General features: G+C 35.6%; 3 protein-coding genes across 6 annotated transcripts in view; 1 reads left to right on the top strand and 2 right to left on the bottom strand.

The window, feature by feature from the left end:
• The window catches only part of LOC127438874 (CD276 antigen homolog), a 60463-nt gene that overhangs the window by 36183 nt on the left and 152 nt on the right, over positions 1 to 24128 (bottom strand). The window lies entirely within an intron of this gene.
• Positions 776 to 14763, top strand: LOC127439066 (uncharacterized). 2 transcript variants are annotated; one of them, XM_051695102.1, is made up of 6 exons: positions 776 to 1137; positions 1236 to 1562; positions 1770 to 1919; positions 2003 to 2109; positions 2255 to 2333; positions 14186 to 14763. In XM_051695102.1, the coding sequence occupies exons 1-5, from the start codon at positions 1083 to 1085 to the stop codon at positions 2303 to 2305; spliced, it is 690 nt and encodes a 229-aa protein (XP_051551062.1). In that variant the 5' UTR covers positions 776 to 1082; the 3' UTR covers positions 2306 to 2333; positions 14186 to 14763. The 2 variants fall into 2 exon arrangements, with proteins under 2 accessions (XP_051551062.1, XP_051551061.1); XM_051695101.1 differs by lacking the exon at positions 14186 to 14763 and having other exon boundaries at positions 2255 to 2708.
• LOC127439067 (CD276 antigen homolog) lies at positions 11191 to 24122 on the bottom strand. 3 transcript variants are annotated; one of them, XM_051695105.1, is made up of 6 exons: positions 23508 to 24122; positions 22859 to 23265; positions 18971 to 19121; positions 14339 to 14379; positions 13933 to 14259; positions 11191 to 13807 (listed from the first exon to the last, which is right to left on the bottom strand). In XM_051695105.1, exons 3-6 carry the CDS (start codon positions 19021 to 19023, stop codon positions 13701 to 13703), a joined length of 528 nt encoding a protein of 175 aa, XP_051551065.1. In that variant the 5' UTR covers positions 19024 to 19121; positions 22859 to 23265; positions 23508 to 24122; the 3' UTR covers positions 11191 to 13700. The 3 variants fall into 3 exon arrangements, with proteins under 3 accessions (XP_051551065.1, XP_051551063.1, XP_051551064.1); XM_051695103.1 differs by lacking the exons at positions 22859 to 23265; positions 23508 to 24122 and having other exon boundaries at positions 11191 to 13824; positions 18971 to 21707; XM_051695104.1 differs by lacking the exons at positions 18971 to 19121; positions 22859 to 23265; positions 23508 to 24122 and adding an exon at positions 18014 to 18959 and having other exon boundaries at positions 11191 to 13824.

Below are 24128 nucleotides of genomic sequence, written 5' to 3'. Positions count from 1 at the left end.
ACACTGTAGGAAGGTATTACTCTTTAATATGGTAAAGAATGACTGGAGCACTTCCAGTACTCTGAGAAAGGCAAGTTTCATAAAAAACAGATTTTAAAGAATCAAGACAGAGAAGTGTTCTGTGATAGGCAAGGTGCGATATGCTTTTTGATATTCCCCCTTCTGGTCGTTCATTGTTCATACCCGGAGGGGATATGTTTTAGCCCTGCTTTTGTCAGACTGAATGCATTTCCCATATCTGACAGTAGATGGTACAGTTAAAGCCTAGCGCACACTACATGACTCAAACCGACTAAAATCTGGCCGAGGAGTTGTCAGGTGTGTGCACTATCCCAACAAGGGAGAAACCACAATGAGCAATAGCCAATGAAATAAATAAGGAGAGCAAGAAGAGAGCAACGCATTGATGAGCAGGAGACAAAATATTTAGAAAATGAAATTTAAAAAAATCACACCGTCTCCCTACCCTCAGTCTCATCATTATTTGTATTTTTTTTGTTCTGTGCAAAACGCACTTCTTTCATATTGTTTGTTGCCATGTTATCACAAATACATTTTCACGTTGCTGTGTGCTCGAGTTTGAGAATGAATTTTGAGACTGTATCATTAAGATGTGTTTTGGGTGATCCGTTTGAAAAGGGACAACGCTAAAGACAGCTGTAACGGGGTCCAAAAAGTTTTGAGTTTCATCCACTTCAAACATATTCTGTGGTAGTCAAAATGCATGTTAGCACATTGGGCTCGTAGTGCCACAGCAGAGAAGCATCTCCAAAAACAAGAGTTTGAACTGTGCCAGTTGCATTTGAATTTTAAAGGAAACATAACCTCCTCAGCTTTTTGGATTGGGGAAAAAAACAAACACTCAAGTAGGCCTATTGACACTGACATCACTTATAGGTAGATGATAATGCTGATGTCACATGAGATGTTGAAAAAAGGTCTGTTATTTGTAGTCTGAATTTGATTGTGGCTTTGAGTTGGACTTCCCCTTAGTGGTTTGTGTAAAGTTTCCATTTCTTTGTTTCGAAGCTCTAAAATACGTGTGCATCTCATTGCCTTTGTGAAGGGAGCCAGATTTCATCATGTTAAATCATTTTAATCAAGGGAACAACTCAAGGATCATTCAATTTCTAATCTGTAAGTGCAAGTAGAATATCTCATCAATTATTATATTTTAGCATGCAGAATTTTTTAAAGGAGAAGAATCCTGTTTGTGTTTGATTTATTTCTCATAGATCTACTCATATGGTGTCCAGCTGCAGAGACTTTAACAGATCAACTAACAGATTTGGAACAAAATGTGATAATAAACTGTGATCTCAATGAAAATGAGGTTTACTGGGTCTTATCGAAACTACAAGGTCCTCCAGTGATTATACTACGCTCTTTCTCAACTTCGACAACTCCTTATTATTACAATAAAAGATTCAGACACAAATATTCAATGCGATCAAAACATCTGTTTATAAGTAATGTAACGATTGATGAATTAGGAGTTTATTACTGTATGAACACAGAAATCCCCCCAAAATTCAGCGATGGCACAAAACTACACGTCATTGGTAAATGCTCTTTCAGTCGTATTGATGTTCAATGCTGTGATTATTTACAACTTAGTTTTTAAGATGCTTGTCCAAAGTTATCAAGCTTCTCTATGGCTGCTTGAGGCAGAGGACTGAAAATATTTCATATATTTGAAGTCAGTTAATGTGTTTACATGTGTGAGTAAACTAACAGTAACAGTCAATTTTGTAATTCTTTCTTTACAGAACAAACTCAACAAACAGAGTGCCAGAATTATACAGTATTGCAGTATATTCAGCAGAATCAAACAGAAGTGAGCTATATTCAGCAGAATCAGACACAATGGCAGATTATTACAGTCATATCTTGTCTGCTAAATGGTGTTCTGATCATTGGTGAGTTCTTTACACATTTCAAATTAAACATACAGTACTTGTAACTCCATACAAAATGTTAACATAATGCTCTTCACTGGTAGGTACTTTAAGTTGTTACTCTGGAGAAAGCTCAAAACTTCAAAGTACAGATTTACAGTTGACTCAAGCAATGGTTCTGCAACCATCTCAAGAGCTAAGCAAAGAACTGGTAAATGTATCATGACTTTTTTAAGTAAATTAATCATTTTCCAGTTTATTGTTGATCTGTTATTCCAAACTATAGTTTTTGGATTAGAAATCAGATTTATCATGCTTTCATAAATGCTAAGACTGGTTCCTCATTGTTCTTGCAGTACACTGAAGTGGTCTTTTCCACGCTGTGTGAAGGTTTTGGAAACAGTTAAGTCAACAGAACCTGGGCTTTTCTGCTGGGTATTTATTTTATTTTTATTTTTTTCCTTAAAACTGATGCATACTTGATTGTCAGGTTTTTTTTCTTTTTTTTTTTTCTTGGCTTGTTTCGATATTGTAGACAGGTCATTCATAGTCTGTATATCATACCTATAAATATTTTCTTTCTCATCATGCTAATTCTGGTTACTTGCAAGATGTGTGTTATTGTGCTGTCAAATTGCTATAGGTGAATGTACTATGTACAGGGTTTGTACAGATGCTTCAAAGTTAAATTCAAGGACTTTCAACGACTTTTCAAGCACATTTTTATTTGTTTTCAAGGACTATGCTCGAGATGTCATTAAAACAAATTCTTTATTTGTTCATTTTCAATAAACATATTTTATTCATTCAGTTAATTTATTTTTATAAAACCACTTATTACAAGTACAACATATCTCAATGAGCATCTTTAACTACATATTCTCACAGTAACAATTCTTGGTTCATTCATGACAAAACTGATGTGCAACTGTAGTGTGCTCCCTTAAAACGTACTTCAATTTTCAACATAAGTGAATAGTTGGGTCTGTAAACAATAGTCCATATGACTCTTGTGCTGTGTTCCATGTTTTCAAAAGTCACACAACAGATTTATGTGAGGAACTGACCCAAATTACAAATGGATCATTCTCAAAAGATGTTGACTTTCCAACTTACAAAATATTGAAATCTTTCGTTCAGTTCAGTTTTTGCCTATAAATGAAGGTAAACATTTTGTAACATGATGACATTATTTTTATTCATAAAGGACAACTTGGCTGTTGTTCTTTAATTATTTAATTTTGTTTCACGAACGAAGCAAGTTAACACTAATTTAACACTAACGAGGGTTCAACGGGGTACAACACCAGATATGTTTGTGAAAATATTAGTTCAAATGTGAATTAATAACTTTTTAACATGCAGGGAAAAATCACTATGTGCACATTTAAGCAGCCTCTGAACTTTGACCTTAGAAATTATTTTCTACTACTTTTTGTATTTATAACAAAAAAAAATAAAAATAAAAATAAAATAAAATAAAATAAAAGAGGTTTTAACATTGATAACACCAATGCCATGAAATCAAGGGACAAACATTCTTTTAAAATTATTTAAATGATTAATAATAATTTTGTTTTACTTTTGTGCACACTTCTTGCACTAATGCTTTTATTAAAAATAAGTACAAAATAAATACATAAATAACTTTACATGTCACAGAAGTGGTGTACCAGATGAAGGGGACAAGGATTTTTTTTCAGGCAATTGACAATTTCAAATATATTTTCTAAAAAAAATTGCAAAACAGATTCAAGCCATTTCATTTCATATCATTGAAGGTTAGGTTATAAAATTATTTTAAAAAAAATAAAATGAAAAAAACAATTGTTTTCACTATTTGAAAGCTATTTCATGACTAAAAAAGTCAAGGGACATGTCTGTCAACATATTTTGATATTGACCCAGATGTTGTCAGAAATCACTTATTTTGTGAGACACAAAGCTTTCTTTACAGCAGCACTAGATGGCTCACAAAACTGAATCCTCCATTGATCTGCATCCAGATCATTCAAAACGTTTTACATCTCATCTAATTTTTTCACTCTGGAGAGTAATTCTTAATTAAAACTGATATTAGCATGAATTCATACTTGTTAAATCCACCACAGCAATATTTATAATATATATATATATTTTAAATCCTCCAGTAACAATTGATTGTGATTGGCCCATTCTGAACAGCACTGCCAAAAGTGACAACCATCTATGCGCTTCAGCAGTGCTCTAGTGGTCTGTCATCGTGTTTTTTTCATTTATTAAATGATTTAAGCAACGTATTTTAAGAACTTTTTAAGCACCTCGTTAAAATTCCAGGACTTCAAATTCAAGTACTTCAAGCACTTCAAGCAACTTGTACGAACCCTGTATGTATTTCCAGTTAAAAATATAACAAATCATAATGTGCAATGATCATAGATGCTACCAGCATCCTTAATATATAAGTAAATAAAACCTACATCCATCTACTAGATGATGGCCAGCCAAGCTTTTGTCTGTAGTTTGTCTCAAATAAAAAGACAAGGCCAGTAAAGTTTTCCACAGGTCAACAGTAATCAACAGTGAATCACACTGCCAGGTGGTTTAACCTTTAACCAAATGTCCCCCTCCCCCGCCTCTTAAATCACATGCCTAGACAAAGGTGCCACTTTATAAGTCATTGTTTGTCAAGTGACCATCTAAGTAGAACTATAACTATAGTTCTTAAACTATATTTTAAATTTTGCTTTTGATTACAGTTGTACTGAGCTAAACCACACTTTCACGCCTCTGTCATGGAGTTGCAAAGCTTTGCATACTGATCAGCCACTATCTTTTAGGAGACGCAGTGAACTGAAGAATTGTACTAGCTGCAGTTTAGTACAATACAGTTTTGAAAAAAGAAATCATTTGTACAAATACACAAACACAATCTCTTAAAATATACAATACATTTTTGCAGTACAGACCACGGAAAAACACTGGGAAGTGTGAAATGAAGTTTATAAAGCTAGATATTTTCTTATAAGGGGGAGATATCACTAGAAATATGCAAGAAACATGCAATGGTAAACTTGTATCATGTGCACCTTGTAAGCCAATTATATGATATGATGTTATTAAAATACTTGTCATCAGTCAGTAAGGAACCGTCAGGGGTGCAACTACCCATTTTCGAAGATGTATGCAAAGCCTACAGGACATTGGTGGCCACTTTCGTGGGGGAGATTGGGTTTGTCCCCCTTGAACGATTTCACCTTCCGGGGGCTAAATTTTTTGCAATGGGTCTCTCCCATTGCACCCACTTAGTGTGCCGCTGCCTCTCCACCTTTATATGGCGCCCCTATGTGTTGCATACATTGCATTTATGGTTTTTGTGCCTCTGGGTACAGTCACAGTTGGTGGAGACCACAGAAAGTTTAGTGCTGTTAATGAATCCTCCTGCAATCTATTACAATATTGACTTATCCTATGAAACAGATATTTTTCGTTGCAGACTCTAAACACAGCTCTTCCCAAAATGTATTGTATGTAACATAATGTTTCTACATGAAAGTAGTTTATTCGCATTAATAAGGCATTCCCTCCTTTGACTTACATTCAGACTGAATAGCCTCTGGTCCCCTGTCGGGGAGGCAGTAAAGGTGTGTTCATCCTTACATTTAAATCACTGGAGGTCCTCAAGTCACTATACTCCTGGTTGCTAGCAGAGACAGTTTAGCTAAGATGGAGCACTTGTATTAAAATGAATGGGAGAAACTGGAACACCCAATATGGCGGGTTTAGAAATGAAAGTCCCGCCTTACAGTAAAAAGAGCCAACCACCTTTTTGATAGAGACATAGCCTTTCAGTTAACTCGAGAATTTGAATGTGCATTAGCTGGAATGAATGAAGTTGCCACATTGGCATAGTGAAGGCAGCAGTATGGTATGTTGTTCATGGACCTATAAAGCAAGATGTGCTATGTGATTGGTTATACAAAATTATGAATGGGAGAATGATGTAAAAGACTACTACTAAGGTTCCTAATAGAACTACCACTATGCTTCCATTTCTTTCAGCCATTGTTACATGCCCACACCTGTTCTTTATTGAGCATGTGTAAAAATACACAGAATCAGTTTATCAGTCTTTTATCTAGCCTTTTTGTGTTCATGTTGTGACAGTGCTGGCCCTACCAATTAAGCGACATAAGAGGCTGCATAGGGCCTGCTTGACCACCAGGGGCCCCCCTATCACGGTTTCAGTATAGCCAAATAATTATTTTCACTAAATGTATATAGCACTGGCCACACAGCCCACCTATATGCACAGCAATAATCCAATGGAATCTGTCAAAACTAGAAAAAATATTTTAATTTTGCTAAAGAAAAGGACAGAAACATATTCAGTAGACATAAAGTATGTAAATTCAACTCATCATTGGCCAAGAGCTGGCGTGGTGACATTTGTACGACAGCTGGCAGTCTATGCGAGTGATCCAGGTTCAATTTTGTCTTTTGCCAATTTCACTATACTCCCCATATCCACTCCAGGAAAGCAAAGACAGACAGTGGCTGTACGCCATCAGAGAGTCATTTGTTTTAAATAAACTAAACACAAGAGGTGTAAATAAAGTGTCTAAGGGGAGTGTAATTCAATCCTTTCCATGATCGAGGGCTCACTTAATGTTGGGCAGTGCAGAGAAGGGTTTGGTTCAGGTGGGGAGGGGGCAGGGTTGGCATGTGAAAGGTACACTCACATGGTTTCAGAAGTGTGAAAGGTGCATTCTTGCTAAAGCTGTACATTCCAAATTTAAGCCCTTTATGGTAATATTCAGGCTTCTTATCCACATAAAGTGGTGGCAGTAGACCTTATTCACAGTAGCACCATCTTTGATTTTTAACGGGAATGAAAACAAGGCTATGAGGGATAGACTTACCATCTCTTCAATGGCACAAATGGTATAAAGTTGTATTAAGCTCCTAGATCCATCTGATTTTCCACAACTCATGTTGTCTGGAGTTTTTTGTCTGCTGAATGTTCTTGGAAAGATAATGTTTTCAATGTTTTGTCAGCGGAACAATCCAAAAACATTTCAAACTGCAGTACAGCCCATTGAAAAGATGGTTAGTCTGTCCCTCACAGCCTCATTTTCATTCCCGTCAAAAATCAAAGATGGCGCTACTGTGAATAAGGTCTTTAGACTTTACAGTTCTTGATCCAGCATCAGATGGAAGAGAAAATGTACTGGTACTTTTTTTCAAAATATACTTAAGCCACTTCCACAAAAGATCAGTGAGCTAATACAGTAGCAGATGTACAAATGAAGCACTGGTTTCATTTGTTTGGACACTCCTAATAGGATGCATTCAGATAAGGGCAGGAGTTTTGAAAGTTATTTGATACAGTAGCTGGGTAAGATTCAGAAAAGTCGTACAACACCATACCATCCGCAGGGAAATGGACAGTGTGAGCAGTTTAACTGCACACTGCATGATTTTCTGCATACCTTACACCCTGATCAGAAGAAGAGTTGGCCACGGCATGTCGCTCAGTTAGTCTGTTCATATTACATCACTTCGCATCAGTCAACTGGTGGGACTCCATTCTATTTAATGCTTAGCTGAGAGCCTCGTCTCCCAGCTGATTTTGTTTTGGGTGCTGAGGCAGAGAAGGTAGATTGTTCTGTGTAGTAATGGGTACAAAAGCACCAGAACATTGGAAGAAGCCTATGATTAGGTGAGGTGACATTTGGAAACTAGGAGGCAGCTTAGAGACAAGAATGATGGTAAAGATATTGGTTTGACACTAAAAGAGGGTGATTTGGTTTATATCAGCAATCATGCTGTGAGAGGTCATAATAAGATTCAGGTCTTTTGGGACCCCGACCTGTATCGAGTGGTGCGGCAACCTAAAGAATGTGGGCCCATCTATTCTATCACCCCATTGGACCAATGGGCCAGTACAACAAGTACATAGAACTGGGTTAAGAAGTGTGCAAGTAGGTGCAATAGAAAGGGTTCAGAGTGCTTTTGTTGAAGAACAAGTGTTGAGGAAGATGGGGATAAAGAATTCTACACCACTTGGATATTGCATTCTGAGCCTCACGGGGAAGTTATATTTTTCCAGAAGACCCTCGATTGCAGGTAGTGGCAGACTCTGAGATGGATGTGACTATGGGCGAGGGGGAAGATGAAATAACAGAAATGGAGGTGGAAAGCCTTTGGATGTCCTCCAGAAGTACTGCGGGTCAGCATTCTTATCCTCATCGATTTTCCACGGTCGGTAATGGAGGATGAGAAAGCAGTAGTATAGGAGGTAAGTTAGGTGACTTTTGTTTGGGATGTATAGATGTGTGTATGGTTCAGGTTTTGTATACCTTTTCTTTTTTTGTTACAACGTCGCATATTTAGAGGGGGTGGAAAGTAGCGGGAGACAACTAGCAAGTTAATTCGGAGGGGTTACCGGAGGTTATAAGAGCCGAAAGTTGGTAGAAACTGGAGGAAAGAAGGGTTTGTTTCCCACATGCGGAACAAAAACTAATGCATACTCAGTTTACATGATGTTGGCTGTGTTTGGAACGCATGCTTTTGGGTATCATCGCAGTTATTCTGCGGGACTTGAAACAGGTATAAAGGCTTTTGCATTTTTATTTGAATATTTTAATGAATGTGTGATGTTTTAACAATGAATTAATAAATGTATTTTTATATTTGTATTTCAGGTCTTCAGAACCTATTGCTAGTTTTTTTGTTTTCTTCTGATGTTGGTATTTTGTCCAGTCCGCTCTAGCAACTGAGCTGGTATTAGGGCCAAAAGATTTGGGGACGGCCTCTATGGGCAGACTACTTTAATTTAATTTAGTTTGTTTGTCCACTCATATTAAACGCTCCCCATATTAAGAGGGTGCAATATTACGACACTATTATCAGGACAGAGTTAAAGCAATTGCATGTCACGAGTGCTAATTATTTTTGCTAGATTTACAGAGTTTGTCATTTATATCACAAAGTGTGGCATATTAAATCATTTCACTTGTATGTTTTTTTTTTTTTTTTTTTTTTTTGGTATATGAATTAATGCAAATGTGTATTTGGTTGCTTTTATGATTACAGTGTCTTTCTGTATGGGGAGCTGTTTGTCATTTAACTGTAAAAGTTAATGTTACTCTTGACAAGCTCAGACTGCAAACAAAGTTGAGACATCGGCCATCCGATTTGAAATCACACCTTGCACATTTTCATTCATAAGGTTTAAACTTTAGTAATATAGGCTTCAGTTCTCAAAAAAATAAGTTCAGAATTTCATTGTCATTTTGAATATGTTTACTTAAAATATCCCTTTGTCCTTGTGCTTCTTGGATAATTAGTCTACTGAATATTGTTTTCTATTATTCGCATGAATTTGTTATTTTTTAAGTCATTATTCATGCCTTTTCTGAATAAGGTATTCAGCCACAGGGAACATCCCAACTGTTGAAACAAAAGCAGCACTTAAATACATGAGGGGCATGACATGCGCGTGCAGTATACAGTACAAACCGGTGCACAATATGGTGTAACTTAAACCAAAACCAGAATAGTGTTCCATTGGTTTGGTCACTTGGCATGTCAACCAATGACCAGAGGTGGACAGTAACTAAATACATTTACTTGAGTACTGTACTTAAGTACACTTTTTGAGTATCTGTACTTTACTTGAGTATTATTTTTTCTGGAAACATGTGACTTTAACTTCACTACATTTGAAAGACAAATATCGTACTTTTCACTCCACTACATTTCTATCAAGGTCCTCGAGTAGAAAGTCGTTACTATGTAGCAGCTTTGAAAATCAGTGGATGACTTTTTTATTATATATATATATATATATATATATATATATATATATATAAATATATATTCTTTTTTTTCTTTTTTTTTTCAATAATCAACTTTTATCACCAAACACTATACTGACATTTAAAAAAGGGAAATTGTAAAACTTTTTTCTCTGGGTCTCAGGAACTTATGGTATGATGACATCATCATAGCTTGTTATGTAAAATAATGAGATCTTTATAATGACAGAGCAGGCTACATATATGAAAATACACAGAAATATTAGTTCACACTTTAAATATATCTTATGAAAAGTATGTCAGAATTTTCAAAGCTCTGTGATTTTATTTTATTTTTTTTTTTCTTTTATTGTGGGAATGAATGTAATGTAATGGTGATTGAGAGATATACCTCAAAAGCCTATTATATCATATTTTATACTTTTTCAAGAAAATAATATACAAAATTTTAACCAAGCATAAGTTGCTTATATTCAGCAAATACTAATTTTAAAATATCAGTAATAATATAATCATTACTGTTACTTTATTAAAATAAGCTGTCATTTATACCAACATAAGTGTCACTTTTTGAAGAAGTCCACCACCATTTTAAATAGATTGATATAAACATTGAAACCACTTTTTTCCCCACAAATAACCACTAGATGGCGCCATAAACATGTGAAACTTACGTACCATACAATAGAGGATGAATATTCTTGGGGACATTATGACACAAGGGAATGCTTTCATTCAGTAGGGTTGAGTTCAGACGTTTTCTCTTTCTTCGATGGAACAGGAAAGGAGATTTTTAGAAGAATATTTGTGTGACGATATGATGGCATCCCTATATAAAAGTAGTCCATCCTTAAGACCAGATGGTTCAGAAAAGTTTTAATAGGCAAAATGACCTAAATTCTGCACAATGATATCACTCCTATTCATTAAAGACAGTTAGCATCAATCTGCTGGCATTTTCTATTTGCAGCAAAGCACTCCACTGCTGCTCTCTGCAGGCTGCTATTGGTGGTTCAGATTTGCCAGTACAGTACAGTGAAAATCACATTTATATGCATAAACAACATCTGTGCAAGCTATTTATTTAAACTTGAGGTATTTTAACTTAATCACGTACCATGGAAAATAATTAATATTTTTAAGATAAGGTTTGAAGATGTTTTCATCCTAGCTTGAAGATTTTTGTAAATGAAATCACCCTTGTTTTGAACAGTTATGTTAACTGATGGTAAAGATTTTTATGTAATTTTTTAAAGAAGCATAGCAGAGGGTCACAAAGGGAAACTCAACAATCTGTGAACCATTCCACTTACAGCAGTAGAGACAGATTCCACCTCCCCTCAAATTGTGACAGCGATCATTTGACGGATTTTGCCTCTGTGCATGGGGGATTCTGATGTTATACACAAGAAAGATGGAGAAAAAGGAAATTCTTTACACAATAGATCCTTAATTTAGGAATACTTTGTGTATCCAGAAATAATGCAATCTTCAATTTCAGTTTTCACTTTAATGAATTAGGTCAGGGGTCTTCAACCTTTTTAAGACCAAGGACCCTTTGGTGGATAGAGAGACAGATAAGGGGCCCCTTGAAACATATTGTATAAAATTAAGTGTTGCATTTTAAGCCTGGCCTATAATGAATAACACGTGTACAGTACCATATAAATGCATTTCCATAATTTATTATGTTTATATTGCATTTTCAGATAATCAATCTGAAAATTACACTTAATACAATTTAACTGTTAATGTGACTGTAGGCCTATACAATGAGACTTAACTTCAGTAAACTAACAATACAATAACAATAAGTAAATACATCAAATAATTTAAATTTGATAAATAATAGTAATACATATGAATTAGAAATACTACTTAATAAATAATACATAAATCTATCTATCTATCTATCTTCTGTATCTTTAATGTAAAGCATTCTAGAGGTGCATAAACTGTAGCAAAACATACAGTAGGTACGCCACAAAAAGGGGGCAAGGAATCAATCAGGGGGGCATTCGGACAGCAGTTGCACCCCTGCAAAGGCCTCTACAACCTATGAACATAAATGCTTTTTAAGCTTTATATTTCAGTCATTAAGCTTTACCATTTCAGTCAAGGCTTCGTCAAGAAAGCATCGAACATTCCTTTTCTAGTTATAAACCAACCTTGATTATTGAAACCAAAGGGTTTATATATCAATGGATTTTTGGTTGTATCAACTCAAAAGATTATCAATATTTTATTTCTAAATCACGTGCATCAATTATTTTTTAAATGCACTCACATGCACTTTTTAATTGGCATGCTTTTCGTCAATTCTGTATTCAGCTAGTGCATTCTCATTGCTTGCACATTTTATGGACTTGATTTCCAACATTTAATTTTGTTACTTTCTGCCCCCATACGGCAGTGAGTGTGGAGGCTCTACAATAGATTGATTTTTTGTGATTGTTCCACCAGTCAGAGCTAAGTTTCAGATCATAGAGAACTGGAAAGAATATAGATTTGCATCAGTGAGTTTATGCATAAGGATGCAGATCCAATGGCTGTGTGTATGCAAGCATGATTTTGATCCATACAGTAGCTAATGGTGCAACAAAAAGGGTCTCATTCACTAATAAATGCATAGTTGCATATTTCCGATAAGTCCTAAGACAAAATTTTGAAGCACGTACATACATACAGTAAATTTGCATTTACCCTTGTTCTAATGATCACAAATACAGATTATTTTAAATAAAGGAGCGTGTCCCAGCTATTAATTAATAATAGTAATATAACCTTATAGTAGGTGGAAGAGCAAAAGTAACACTAAAAAGCATTACAATAACGGAGCTATTCTATTCTGTTAAAAACAATTCCCTTTTCCTTAGCCCCAAACAGTAAATTCTTTCTGTCCATTCATCCTTTTTATTATTCGATACTTGTTATTTTATATTATTATTATTATTATAATCCACAATAAAGAATTTTCCAACCATTGGAGTAATTCAAGCTTGAAGTAATGCCTTGATGTTTTTGCGAATCCACAGTCAGCAAGGGGCAGTCAGCACAGCCTTTCACAGGTGACGCTCTCAAAGACAGTACACAGTGAACATAGGCCATCAATTAAAAATAGCACACATGGAACACGTCCTGACAGAGACTGACAAACTCAACAGAAAACTGACTGCTGTCTAGAGAAGGCCAATGAAAGGCTTCTGTTCAATGGAAATAAAACTAACAATAATTTGACTTCTCAAGCCACTTTTTGCCTCGTCAAATCAATCCTTTACTTGTCTGCAACAATAATGTAATGTATTTGAATGATCTGAATTATATGTTACTTTTATAATAATTGTAATTATTAAAAATGTAATTCTTTATTTGGGGGCCTTTCTCAGCGCATTGATATATGCGAAAAAATGAGATTAATTTGATCAATAAATCATGTATTTAATTAAAACAATCAATTCATTAAAAATCGACTGACAGCCCTAACTATTTAAAATATATATATATTTATATATATATTTCTACTACTACTAACTCCATCCTTGTGAACATGAGTCGTGTGTCTACATCTTTTATGCGCTGTCAACTAGAAGAAATATTTGGAAAACTTTGGGGTAATTTTTACAGTGGAAAATGTCAGTAATGTCTTTTGCCCAACTATGCAAAGATCTGAATTTATGGATTCATTGTTTTTTTTTTTTAAGGTTAATTAACAGCCCTTGCTACACCCTCGACCCAGTGTCTTAGTTGGTTCTAAATTCTATTCGCAAAATAAGAATAGATTTAAATACTAACCTATTAATGAATCATGATTTCAGTGTGTACACACAGTTAGTGAATGAGGCCCAAGGAGAGGTATTATAACTGATCTCATGAAAATGCATGTAATTAATGAACGCGCATTTCGAGCACGTGTGAGGTAGGTTTAAATAACGTCTCATAAGCTTGCGCTAATTTCTTGAAGCAAATCTGATCTGATTAACCAGTGGAGATTTCATGGCTTTCACACACATAGCAGAAAATAAACAGAGAAAAAAGAAATGAAAAAAGACACAATCCGTTCTGGTCTTGTTTCCGCTGCATGGTTTCTCTTGTCTCCTGCTTGTTTGCCTGAAAGACAAAAACAACTGCAAAAATGCTTTACAGAAAACAGTTTGCTAAATCATTAACTGCATTCAGATTCTGAATTGATATTTTCCCCCAAATGAACAACTTGTTAATCATATTTTGCACACCTTTAATAAGAAGCTCTACGGTCGGATTCTGCAGCGCCTTTGTGATATAACAGATGTACTTTCCTCCATCAGTGTATTGAAGATTGTTGAGTTTGAGGGAGAAGTTTCCTTTCACATATTCCTCAGGAAAAGTTTCAACTCTGTTCTTGTAGGCCGTGTTCTGGCCTTCTATTGAATCTTTGCCGTTGATTATGTTATACACATTTCTGCTGCTGTTGTGTCTCCAATACACTGTTATTTCTTCTCTTTTAAGGTCATTGTTACTGGAAGAACACGGCAGAACAATGGAGTCTCCAGTAAAACCCACAACTGTCACCTGCAGAGATGCTGAAATGAGAGAGAACTTAGAAAAATACACAGTTTGGTATATTGGAATGTGGCATGAATTTGTTTGGTAGGAGCTCACCTTTGCATATTAGCAGTATAAACAGATAGATGATGCAAAGACTATAGAAACAAAAAAAACAAACAAACCAAAAAACATTTTTACAGAAAGATCTGGTTGAATGTGACAGTTATCTTAAAAGTCTTGAAGGGTGACTATCAAAACATTGCTGTTTGTTTGAGCATCCTGACCAGCCCAGCATTAGCTCAGCCAATGGCGTGTGTTTCGGGCTAGATTATGCTGTTCTGCCAACCAATTTTGGGGAGTGTTTGGGGAAAGCTATTTGAAAAAAACAATAATTATTTTAGCAATTCCTTGATGCTGGATTCACAGACTTGCACACTTTAAATTAAATAATTAGTTCACCCAAAAATGAATATTCTCTCATTATTTACTCACGCTTATGCTGTCTCAAACTCGTATTACTTTCTTTCTTCTGCCAAACTCAAAGATTTTTTGATGCATATGTGATATCCATACAATGCAAGTCAACAGGGTCCAAAACTCTGAAGCTTAATAAAAGGACATACTGCAAAAGTAGCATAAAGTTAATCCACACGACTCGAGTTGTTTAACCTATGTCTTCTGAAGCAATATGATCAATTTTGGGTGAGAAACAGACCAAACTTCAACTCCATCATGTAAGGAATTACATTATATATTCTATTACATTGTCTATTTCTCTCCCAAAAACGATCGTATCGCTTCAGAAGACATGGATTAAACCAGTCGAGACGTATGGATTAACTTTAAGATGTCTTTATATCATTTTTGAAGTTTTAGACTCCATTGACTTGCATTGTATAGACATCATATATGCATCAACAAATCTTTGTTTATGTTCTGCAGCAGAAAGAAAGTCATACGAGTTTGAGACGGCATAAGGGTAAGTAAATGGTGAGATAATTATAATGACTATCCCTTCAACCAAAGATAAAAAAGCTAAGCTAAATGTTTCATTGTCCCTCCCACATTAAAATGCATTAAAGGAATAGTTCACCCAAAAATTCCCAATCATTTACTCACCCTCGTGCCATCCCAGATGTGTATGACTTTCTCTCTTCAGCAGAACACAAACTAAGATTTTCAGAAAAATTATTTCAGCTCTGTAGGTCCATACAATGCAAGTGAATGGTGATCAGACCTTTGTAGCATAAAAATCACATAAAGGAAACATGAAAGTAACCCATAAGACTCCAGTGTTTAAATCCATATCTTTAGAAGCAGCATAATAGGTGTGGGTGAGAAACAGAACAATATTTAAGTCCTTTTTACACTAAATCTCCACTTTCACTTTCACATCTGAAAGTTAAAGTAGAGATTTAGGGTAAAAAAAAAAAAAAAAAAAAGGACTTAAATATTGTTCTGTTTCTCACCCATACCTATTATACTGCTTTCATGTTTCTTAATATGTTCTTAATATTCATAATATCTTTCATGTTTCCTTTATGTGATTTTTGGAGCTACAAAGGTCTGATCACATTCACTTGCATTGTATGGACCTACAGAGCTGAAATATTATTCTAAAAATCTTCATTTGTGTTCTGCTGAAGAAAGTCACACATCTGGGATGGCATGAGGGTGAGTAAACGATGTGAGAATTTTCATTTTTGGGTGAACTATCCCTTTAAGTAAAATGTAAAAGGAATATGCAAATATATGACTGTACATCAGTAATTATTATTTTAATGGCTTGCAATGTAAGCATCATAACAAAGTATGTAAACACAGTAGCATTCAATTATACCAGTGTCAGAAATTACCTTTTTTATTAAGGGGAAATATATGCCCACTGGAATCAATTTCCAGGGGCATTATTTCCTTTATGACGGCATATTTCTTCAAATATGCAGTACAACACACAGCATGTTGTACATTTATGCCAAATATTTCACCTGAATCAACAGGCCTAGAAAAGTAAGATGACAGCGTTAGATAACAGACATAATAAATAAATTAAAAACAGAGGAATTCAGTATGGAGCCATTTTTGCCCCATATTTTAAATATCTGGGATCTTTTTTGACACTTTCGAAGGCATTTTTTGCACCAAACTCTGGTTAATTTCTGACCCTGTTCTATGCACATTAAAACAGACCAGGCTAACCATGCAACATTCAATTGTATACCATACAACTGTCTGACTCTGTCTCTCTATACATATTTTGTTCTACTGTGAGAATTGGCAAAAAGGTGTTTTTTTTCTCATTCACTACCTCTAAGGGCAATTTGAAACATGTAACTTGCATTGTTTGCTACTGAATTGCCTAATTGTTCAAATTACTAAACGGGAAGGGAAAAAAAAAACCATTCTGTTGTGTTTTGGTGCTTAAACCTAATATTCTCATTACATGTTACAATAATCTTGTGTTTATAGACATTAGTTTTGTGTAAGGAAACATGTACAATGCATTATATATATTATTTTGAATGAACAACTACTGTAGCTGTGACCAGTTTGGAGTTTTGTAAATTTACCACTTACTTACAAATAGTACCAAAGCGAATAAAAAATTGTAAAAGCACTGTATAGAGACACAGAGACTGACTTGTGACACATGAAACTACAGCAAAGATGAATGAAACTGGTAGAATGGTGCAAAAACAAAAGCATATATAGTACTAGTGCACACATCGTCAACATTATTTTAATGACGTTTAACCCTGTCATGAGCAAATGTTCTTCAGGTAACATTACTGTAACTTACAATGTTATAGATCAGAATGTAGACATAGTACTGCCCATAATAATATTTAACTTTTAACACAATTCAAGTTTTATTTCAATTTTTTTTCTTTTTTCATAATGGGGAAAATGTAACCCAACTCCAGCCCCATCACATTGAGGAGGAGTAATACACATCATAATCATCATAAATAATATGATGATTATGACAATGTAAAGTTGAAGCATGCAGAATCAGCAGACAATGAAAATAAGTTTTATAAGAATGAACACTACTTTTAATTATAGGGATGTCAGGGCTCAACGCTAAGGATTTTTTCTACTGGCCCGGTTGGGCCAGTGCTTCAGATTTTTACTGGCCCTGCCAATATTTTCACTGGCCCCAACACAAAAATGACAAACAGCTGTTTTTACCATCATGGCTTTAAAAAATATTTTTTACATATCTTATGTTTTTAATACAATGTCCCCCAGGGGCCAGGGTAGCTCAGCGAGTAAAGATGCTGACTTCCACCCCTGGAGTCTTGAGTTCGAATCCAGGGCATGCCGAGTGACTCCAGCCAGGTCTCCTAAGCAACCAAATTGGCCCGGTTGCTAGGGAGGGTAGAGTCACATGGGGTAACCTCCTCGTGGTCGCTATAGTGTGTGGTTCTCGCTCTCGGTGGGGCAAGTGGTGAGGTGTGTGGATGCCATGGAGAATAGCGTAAAGCATCTACACACGCTAAGTCTCCGCCGTAACGCGCTCAACAAGCCAAGTGATAAGATGCGTGGATTGACGGTCTCAGACGAGGAGGGAACTGAGATTCGTCCTCCGCCACCTGGATTGAGGTGTCACTATGCCACCACGAGGACTTAAGAGCCCATTGGGAATTGGGCATTCCAAATTGGGGAGAAAAATATAATGTCCCCCAAAATTGAATCACATTTATATTTTGCAAGATATGATTTATGCCTTATGTAATCCCATATATGTGCTTTACAGATATAAATTCATAAATACATCATATTTACCTCAGCCGTCCTGCCATTTACACATGTGCTTTTAAGCCAAGAGTTCTGTGGAGGAGATGATGTGCTTTCGGTCACCCGTTTGGTCATGCTGTCATGCAACTTTTGCCCATGTGTAGTGTTTTCACAAGAAGGATCAAAGATTATTCACTGAGTTAAAGATTTGATTATTGGCTGAGAGAACATACTTGCTACTAAATCGGTTGTTGTTTGCTTGCACTAATGTTATAAATGCAGCACTGGCCCGATCGGGCAAGTGACAGTTCTAGCAACTGGCCCGAATCTTTCTCACACTAGCCCCGGGCCATCGGGCAGTCCTTATTGTTGAGCCTTGGATGTGCACGAGTAGTCGAATACTCGAGTATTCGTTCTGCAATAATTATTCGAAAAGTAAAAATACTATTCGAATTTCGCTAAGTTTTGCTTTGCTGGCCACATATACAGTGAGATGCATATTAAATCCTGAACACACAAACTAAAACTGGCAGTTATAACTGAATACACTAGGTGGCGCTGTTGAGTGTGTAGCGGTTTCTTTTTCTTCGCTTTGCGTGAGCTTAAATGCATTCATTCTATACTTTTTTGTTTTCATGCATTGCTTGTTTAAACATATAAAAAAAAACAAATAAAAAAAAAAACAAGACATAATATAAGCTTGTTTTGGATTGAAACAGAAGCTTGTTTTTATTCAATGGTGATGCAACCTTTATGACTAAAAATATAATTTTATAACATCTCTTTCTCATTAATTACCTTCATTTAAATAACAGAATATTCGAATATTCGTTTTTTATGAGCTTAAATATTCAAATACCAAATTATTGATGAATGCCCATCCCTACTTTTAATTAACTGATCATTTGGTGAAGTACTGTAAAAAGAAAGTTGGATATCTCATGCATGGCATATTTGTCAAGGAGCAAGGGTGAGCGAAAACATAACAGCTTATATAACATTTACTTGTGCATGATGCAATATAATGTGCGCAGTCCACGAGCCAAGTGATGATGCATGATGTCATCCAGCCATGTGAAGTTGTCCTATCTAGACCACGGTACCACCTCCCAGTGGGCGTTCAAAGGATGCCAGGGGGCACTGAGAGCAAATTAGCCTATTAAATTTGATATAGGCTACATTAGGGGAGTGAGGGAATATAATACATTTTTGTTTCAACTTTTAAATGCTTATATTTTGTATTTATTGTTTTTGCATGTGTTTAGAGTAGTCATGATTTGTTTTACAGAAATCATGTTACATCTAACCATGGTAGTAAAGAAGATCCATGCTTCCATGTACATACTATGGTCTTGTTACAAATACCACTGATAAACTATAAAAATAAATAAATAAATAAATAAATAAATAAATATACATTTTCATAAAGGGCAAATGCAAAATACACTTTTTTTAAAAAAAAAAAAATTTTATTTTTTATAAACAGATGAAACAGAAATGCGTAAATCCTAAAAAATACAATATTTTTTTTGAGTGTAAGAAAATATAACTGATTTTGTTTGCCTTCAGAAATTCCAAGAGATGACTCATTTGAATCAACAATCACCTGATAAAAGGAGCTCCAACTCAGTCACACTGTTAGAATAATTTAGTCACATAAATTAGGTGTTAACTTATAACTTTTTATAGAGGTTATAGATCAGTGGTTCCCGACCTTTTTTCCTATAGCAGTTACAGAAATACTCAAACCAGCCAATCTGGCACCAACAATCATGCCACGCTCCAAATCACTGAGATAAAAAATTTCCCCATTGTAATGGCTGATGTGAACATTAACTGAAGCTCCTGACCCGTATCTGAATGATTTTATGCACTGCACTGCTGCCACACGATTGGCTGATTAGTAGGGTTGGGAACCGTGAAAATACTGGAATCGTATGATCTTCGTGACTTTTGGTTCCATTAACGGTACTCCAGCGTGCAATTTTCTGCCGATGTAGCTGGAACACTGTCCTCAAATACTCTGACAGTGTTTCCAGCAGCACATCTCTGCAGCAGCGCTGCCCTCTACTGACTCTACAGCATAAAACACTGTTCTACCTGTGCATTTAATTCCAAGAATTCCCAATCGAACAAGTCTCGAGCCAGCTCTTTTTACAGCACGAAACATATGCACTTCCGGTACAGTTCGATTCCCAAAATAATTATTCAAAGGAGCCGGTTCTTTTGATTCTAGAGCACGAAACATACAGCGCTTCCAGTATACAAGAAATCTTGTAATGATGTGCAAGTTATGAATGTCCAACTTGAAATTAATTAAGAACTGTTGAAGTCTCACAAGCCTGAAGTACAACATTAGGCTACAAAACACAGTCTAAACTGTCTCTGGAACTGTTTCTGTTTATTTAATGATGACCTGTGTCTCTATTAAATCAAGCAGTGCAGTTACTGACTGGTTGTTCATATGACAATGTATAATTAAAGATACACAAGTTTTGTTGTAATAAGTGGAATTTTATAAAGTAATAAATGAGTTAATTAAATAAGCCATCACATTTCATGTTGGTTTAGATTTCTTTATTTAAAACAGAGTAAGGATTTATTATTGTATTGTATTTACACTGGCGGCCAAAAGTTTGGAATAATGTACAGATTTTGCTCTTATGGAAAGTAATTGGTACTTTTATTCACCAAAGTGGCATTCAACTGATCACAATGTATAGTCAGGACATTAATAACATGAAAAATTACTATTACAATTTGAAAAAAATGTTCAGAACTTCTTAAACTACTTCAAAGAGTTCTCATCAACAAAATCCTCCATATGCAGCAATGACAGCTTTACAGATTCTTGGCATTCCAGCTGTCAGTTTGTCCAGATACTCAGGAGACATTTCACCCCACACTTCCTGTAGCACTTGCCATAGATGTTGCTGTCTTGTCGGGCACTTCTCACGCACCTTACAGTCTAACTGATCCCACAAAAGCTCAATGGGGTTAAGATCCATAACACTCTTTTCCAATTATCTGTTGTTCAATGTCTGTGTTTCTTTGCCCACTCTAACCTTTTCTTTTTGTTTTTCTGTTTCAAAAGTGGCTTTTTCTTTGCAATTCCTCCCATAAGGCCTGCACCCCTGAGTCTTCTCTTTACTGTTGTACATGAAACTGGTGTTGAGCGGGTAGAATTCAATGAAGCTGTCAGCTGAGGACATGTGAGGCGTCTATTTCTCAAACTAGAGACTCTGATGTACTTATCCTCTTGTTTAGTTGTACATCTGGCCTTCCACGTCTCTTTCTATCCTTGTTAGAGCCAGTTGTCCTTTATCTTTGCAGACTGTAGTGTACACCTTTGTATGAAATCTTCATTTTTTTTGCCAATTCAAAGCATTGTATTGCCTTCATTACTCAAAACAATAATTGACTGATGAGTTTCTAGAGAACGCAGTTTCTTTTTTGCCATTTTTGCCCTAATATTGACCTTAAGACATGCCAGTCTATTGCATACTGTGGCAACTCAAAAACAAACACAAAGACAATGTTAAGATTAATTTAATGAACCAAATAGCTTTCAACTGTGTTTGATATAATGGCAAGTGATTTTCTAGTACCAAATTAGCAATTTAGCATGATTACTCAAGGATAAGGTGTTGGAGTGATGAAGTCTAGATTTGATCAAAAATGACTTTTTTCAAATAGTGATGGTGTTGTTTTTTACATCAGTAATGTCCTGACTATACTTTGTGATCAGTTGAATGCCACTTTGGTGAATTAAAGTACCAATTTCCTTCCGAAACAGCTAAATCTGTACATTATTCCAAACTTTTGGCCACCAGTGTATGTCTCTAAAACGTCTGCAACCACACCTTTTACAAGAAATCTATTACATTTATTTCTGATTTGTTATATCAGCTCTGTACAAATCTGAAATTATCTCATTATTTGGTAACAGACAGCAGAAGGTAATAAGTGCAATAATAATTGCATTTCTTATTTCTAAATAATTCTTAAAAAAAAAAAAAAAAAAAAAAAAAGTACTAAAATAATTACTGGAATCGTAACTGGAACCGTTAAGGAACCAGAATCATTAAGAGGAATTGGAACCGGAATCGTAAAATTTCTTACGATTCCCAACCCTACTGATTAGATAATCACATGGATGATTGTTGGTGCCAGATGGGCTGGTTTGAGTATTTCTGTAACTGCTGATCTCCTGGGATTTTCACACATAACAGTCCCTAGAATTTACTCCGAATGGTGCCAAAAACAAAAAACATCCAGTGAGCGACAGTTCTGCAGATGGAAATGCCTTGTTGATGAGAGAGGTCAACAGAGAATGGCCAGACTAGTTTGAACTGACAAAGTCTACAGTAACTCAGATAACCATTCTGTACAATTGTGGTGAGAAGAATATCATCTCAATGCTATTGAGATGCAGGTTGGCGCTTTTTTGGAGAGACGAGGGGGACCTACACAACATTAGGCAGGTGGTTTTAATGTTGTGGCTGATCGGTGTATATTTACTGTATATGGGTCAATGATGTGATGCTCATTTTTTTGTCCGCATCTAATAACTTATTCAAAACCATTACAAATGCAATTCACACAAAACAATTACTTGAATACAGACAGTTTACTGTTGCAATGCAGTTATGTTGCACTATTGTATGTTTTGTATGTAATATGTTGTACTATGAATAAGAAACCAGCGTATTTACTTAAATTGATCCTGTATACCTGACTTTTAGTATAAAGAGAAGATCGTTGAAATTATTTGAAAGTTACGAAGCAAGGTAGCTTACAATTCGTCAGCAGGCAAGATCAAGTTAACTAAAATAACACAGATCAATCCTTATGGCACTATATTTCACATGCTTTGCAGTTATGTAAGCTTACCTGTCTAATAAGAAGAAAGCCAATTCAGGGTTGGTTTTGATCCCCAAAACCGAACGAAGGTCCCTCCAGGAATCAAATGCCCTGCCGATGTTCACTCTAGTTTTCGCTCGAACACGATCACGTTCCCGCTTAGCCAGACGGGATTCAGTAGATAAAGTTTTTTTTTCTTTTTGGCTTACTCAGAGTTTATGTATGAGTCGGTGTTGTGCTGGGAGCCGGACGTTTGCTGGATTCCATCTCTAAGATAATGTTACCTAGTGTTGCAGTTTATTGTCGCTGTTAAATAGCGGAAGCGCTGAGGCAAGGCTCTCGTGAGCGCGCATAAAGGTCACATCCTTTGGATTTTCCTGGCAAAAGCGACCCGCTCCCTTCGCATGAAAATCAGTCTACAGGCTTTAATAGGAAACCTAGGAAGTCCAGAAAGGGCTCATTTTTTAAGTTGCGTTAGAAGCTGTTCACACATTGGCAATAAAAAAAAAAGGCGAATATTACATGAAAATTGTTACATACTGCACCTTAAAATAAAAAACAAATATATATATATATATATATATATATATATATATATATATATATATATATATTCATCTTAAAACATAACCTATGTTTGAAAACGTTTTAGAAATTAATGATGAAATGATTTTAATACCTTTTACTTGATGGTTGCGCGCGCCGCACCTCCGTTGAGAAGCAGAATATTTTTGGTGCGCTTCATTCTCAGGCAGTTGTGCAAAGAGGCTCTGGTTGAAAGAGTTACATTTCATTAAGTTTTGCTACAGTTACCAGGGTGCCAAGGTCTTTGGACAGTTTGGGAACCACTGTTTTTCATAACCTTACTGTTGTTGATACCAGTAAATTTACATCTACATCCAACTCAAAATCAATGCTGTAATGTAGAATGAGCATTTCAGTGGGACAAATATGCAATATTATTGGTCTTTTCATTATTTTTGAAATATAATAGCGATACCACTTTTATTATTAGTTTCTGTCTCCACGTGTTCATTTTATAGGCCCCAGAAATAGCCCTCTATCTGCTTGAATTCAAGAAACGGAAGGTAAGGGAATGAAGGAGGGGCGTTCATCAAAAAAAGGTTGAGAACCACTGAACAAGACATACATACGCATACCGGGAGTAAATCTATATTGGCAACATACGCAATGCATTGGGGCGCCACCAAGATTGAAGTTGTCAAAACGTTTAACGACGAAAAGTTTATGTTAGCGTGTTAGCTGGGTATTTGTCCGTCTGTCGTATAAGAAAACAAGA

This window comes from Myxocyprinus asiaticus, chromosome 50, assembly GCF_019703515.2.
Source record: "Myxocyprinus asiaticus isolate MX2 ecotype Aquarium Trade chromosome 50, UBuf_Myxa_2, whole genome shotgun sequence".
Taxonomy (NCBI): Eukaryota; Metazoa; Chordata; class Actinopteri; order Cypriniformes; family Catostomidae; genus Myxocyprinus; species Myxocyprinus asiaticus.
This window is presented reverse-complemented; position numbering and strand designations above follow the sequence as displayed.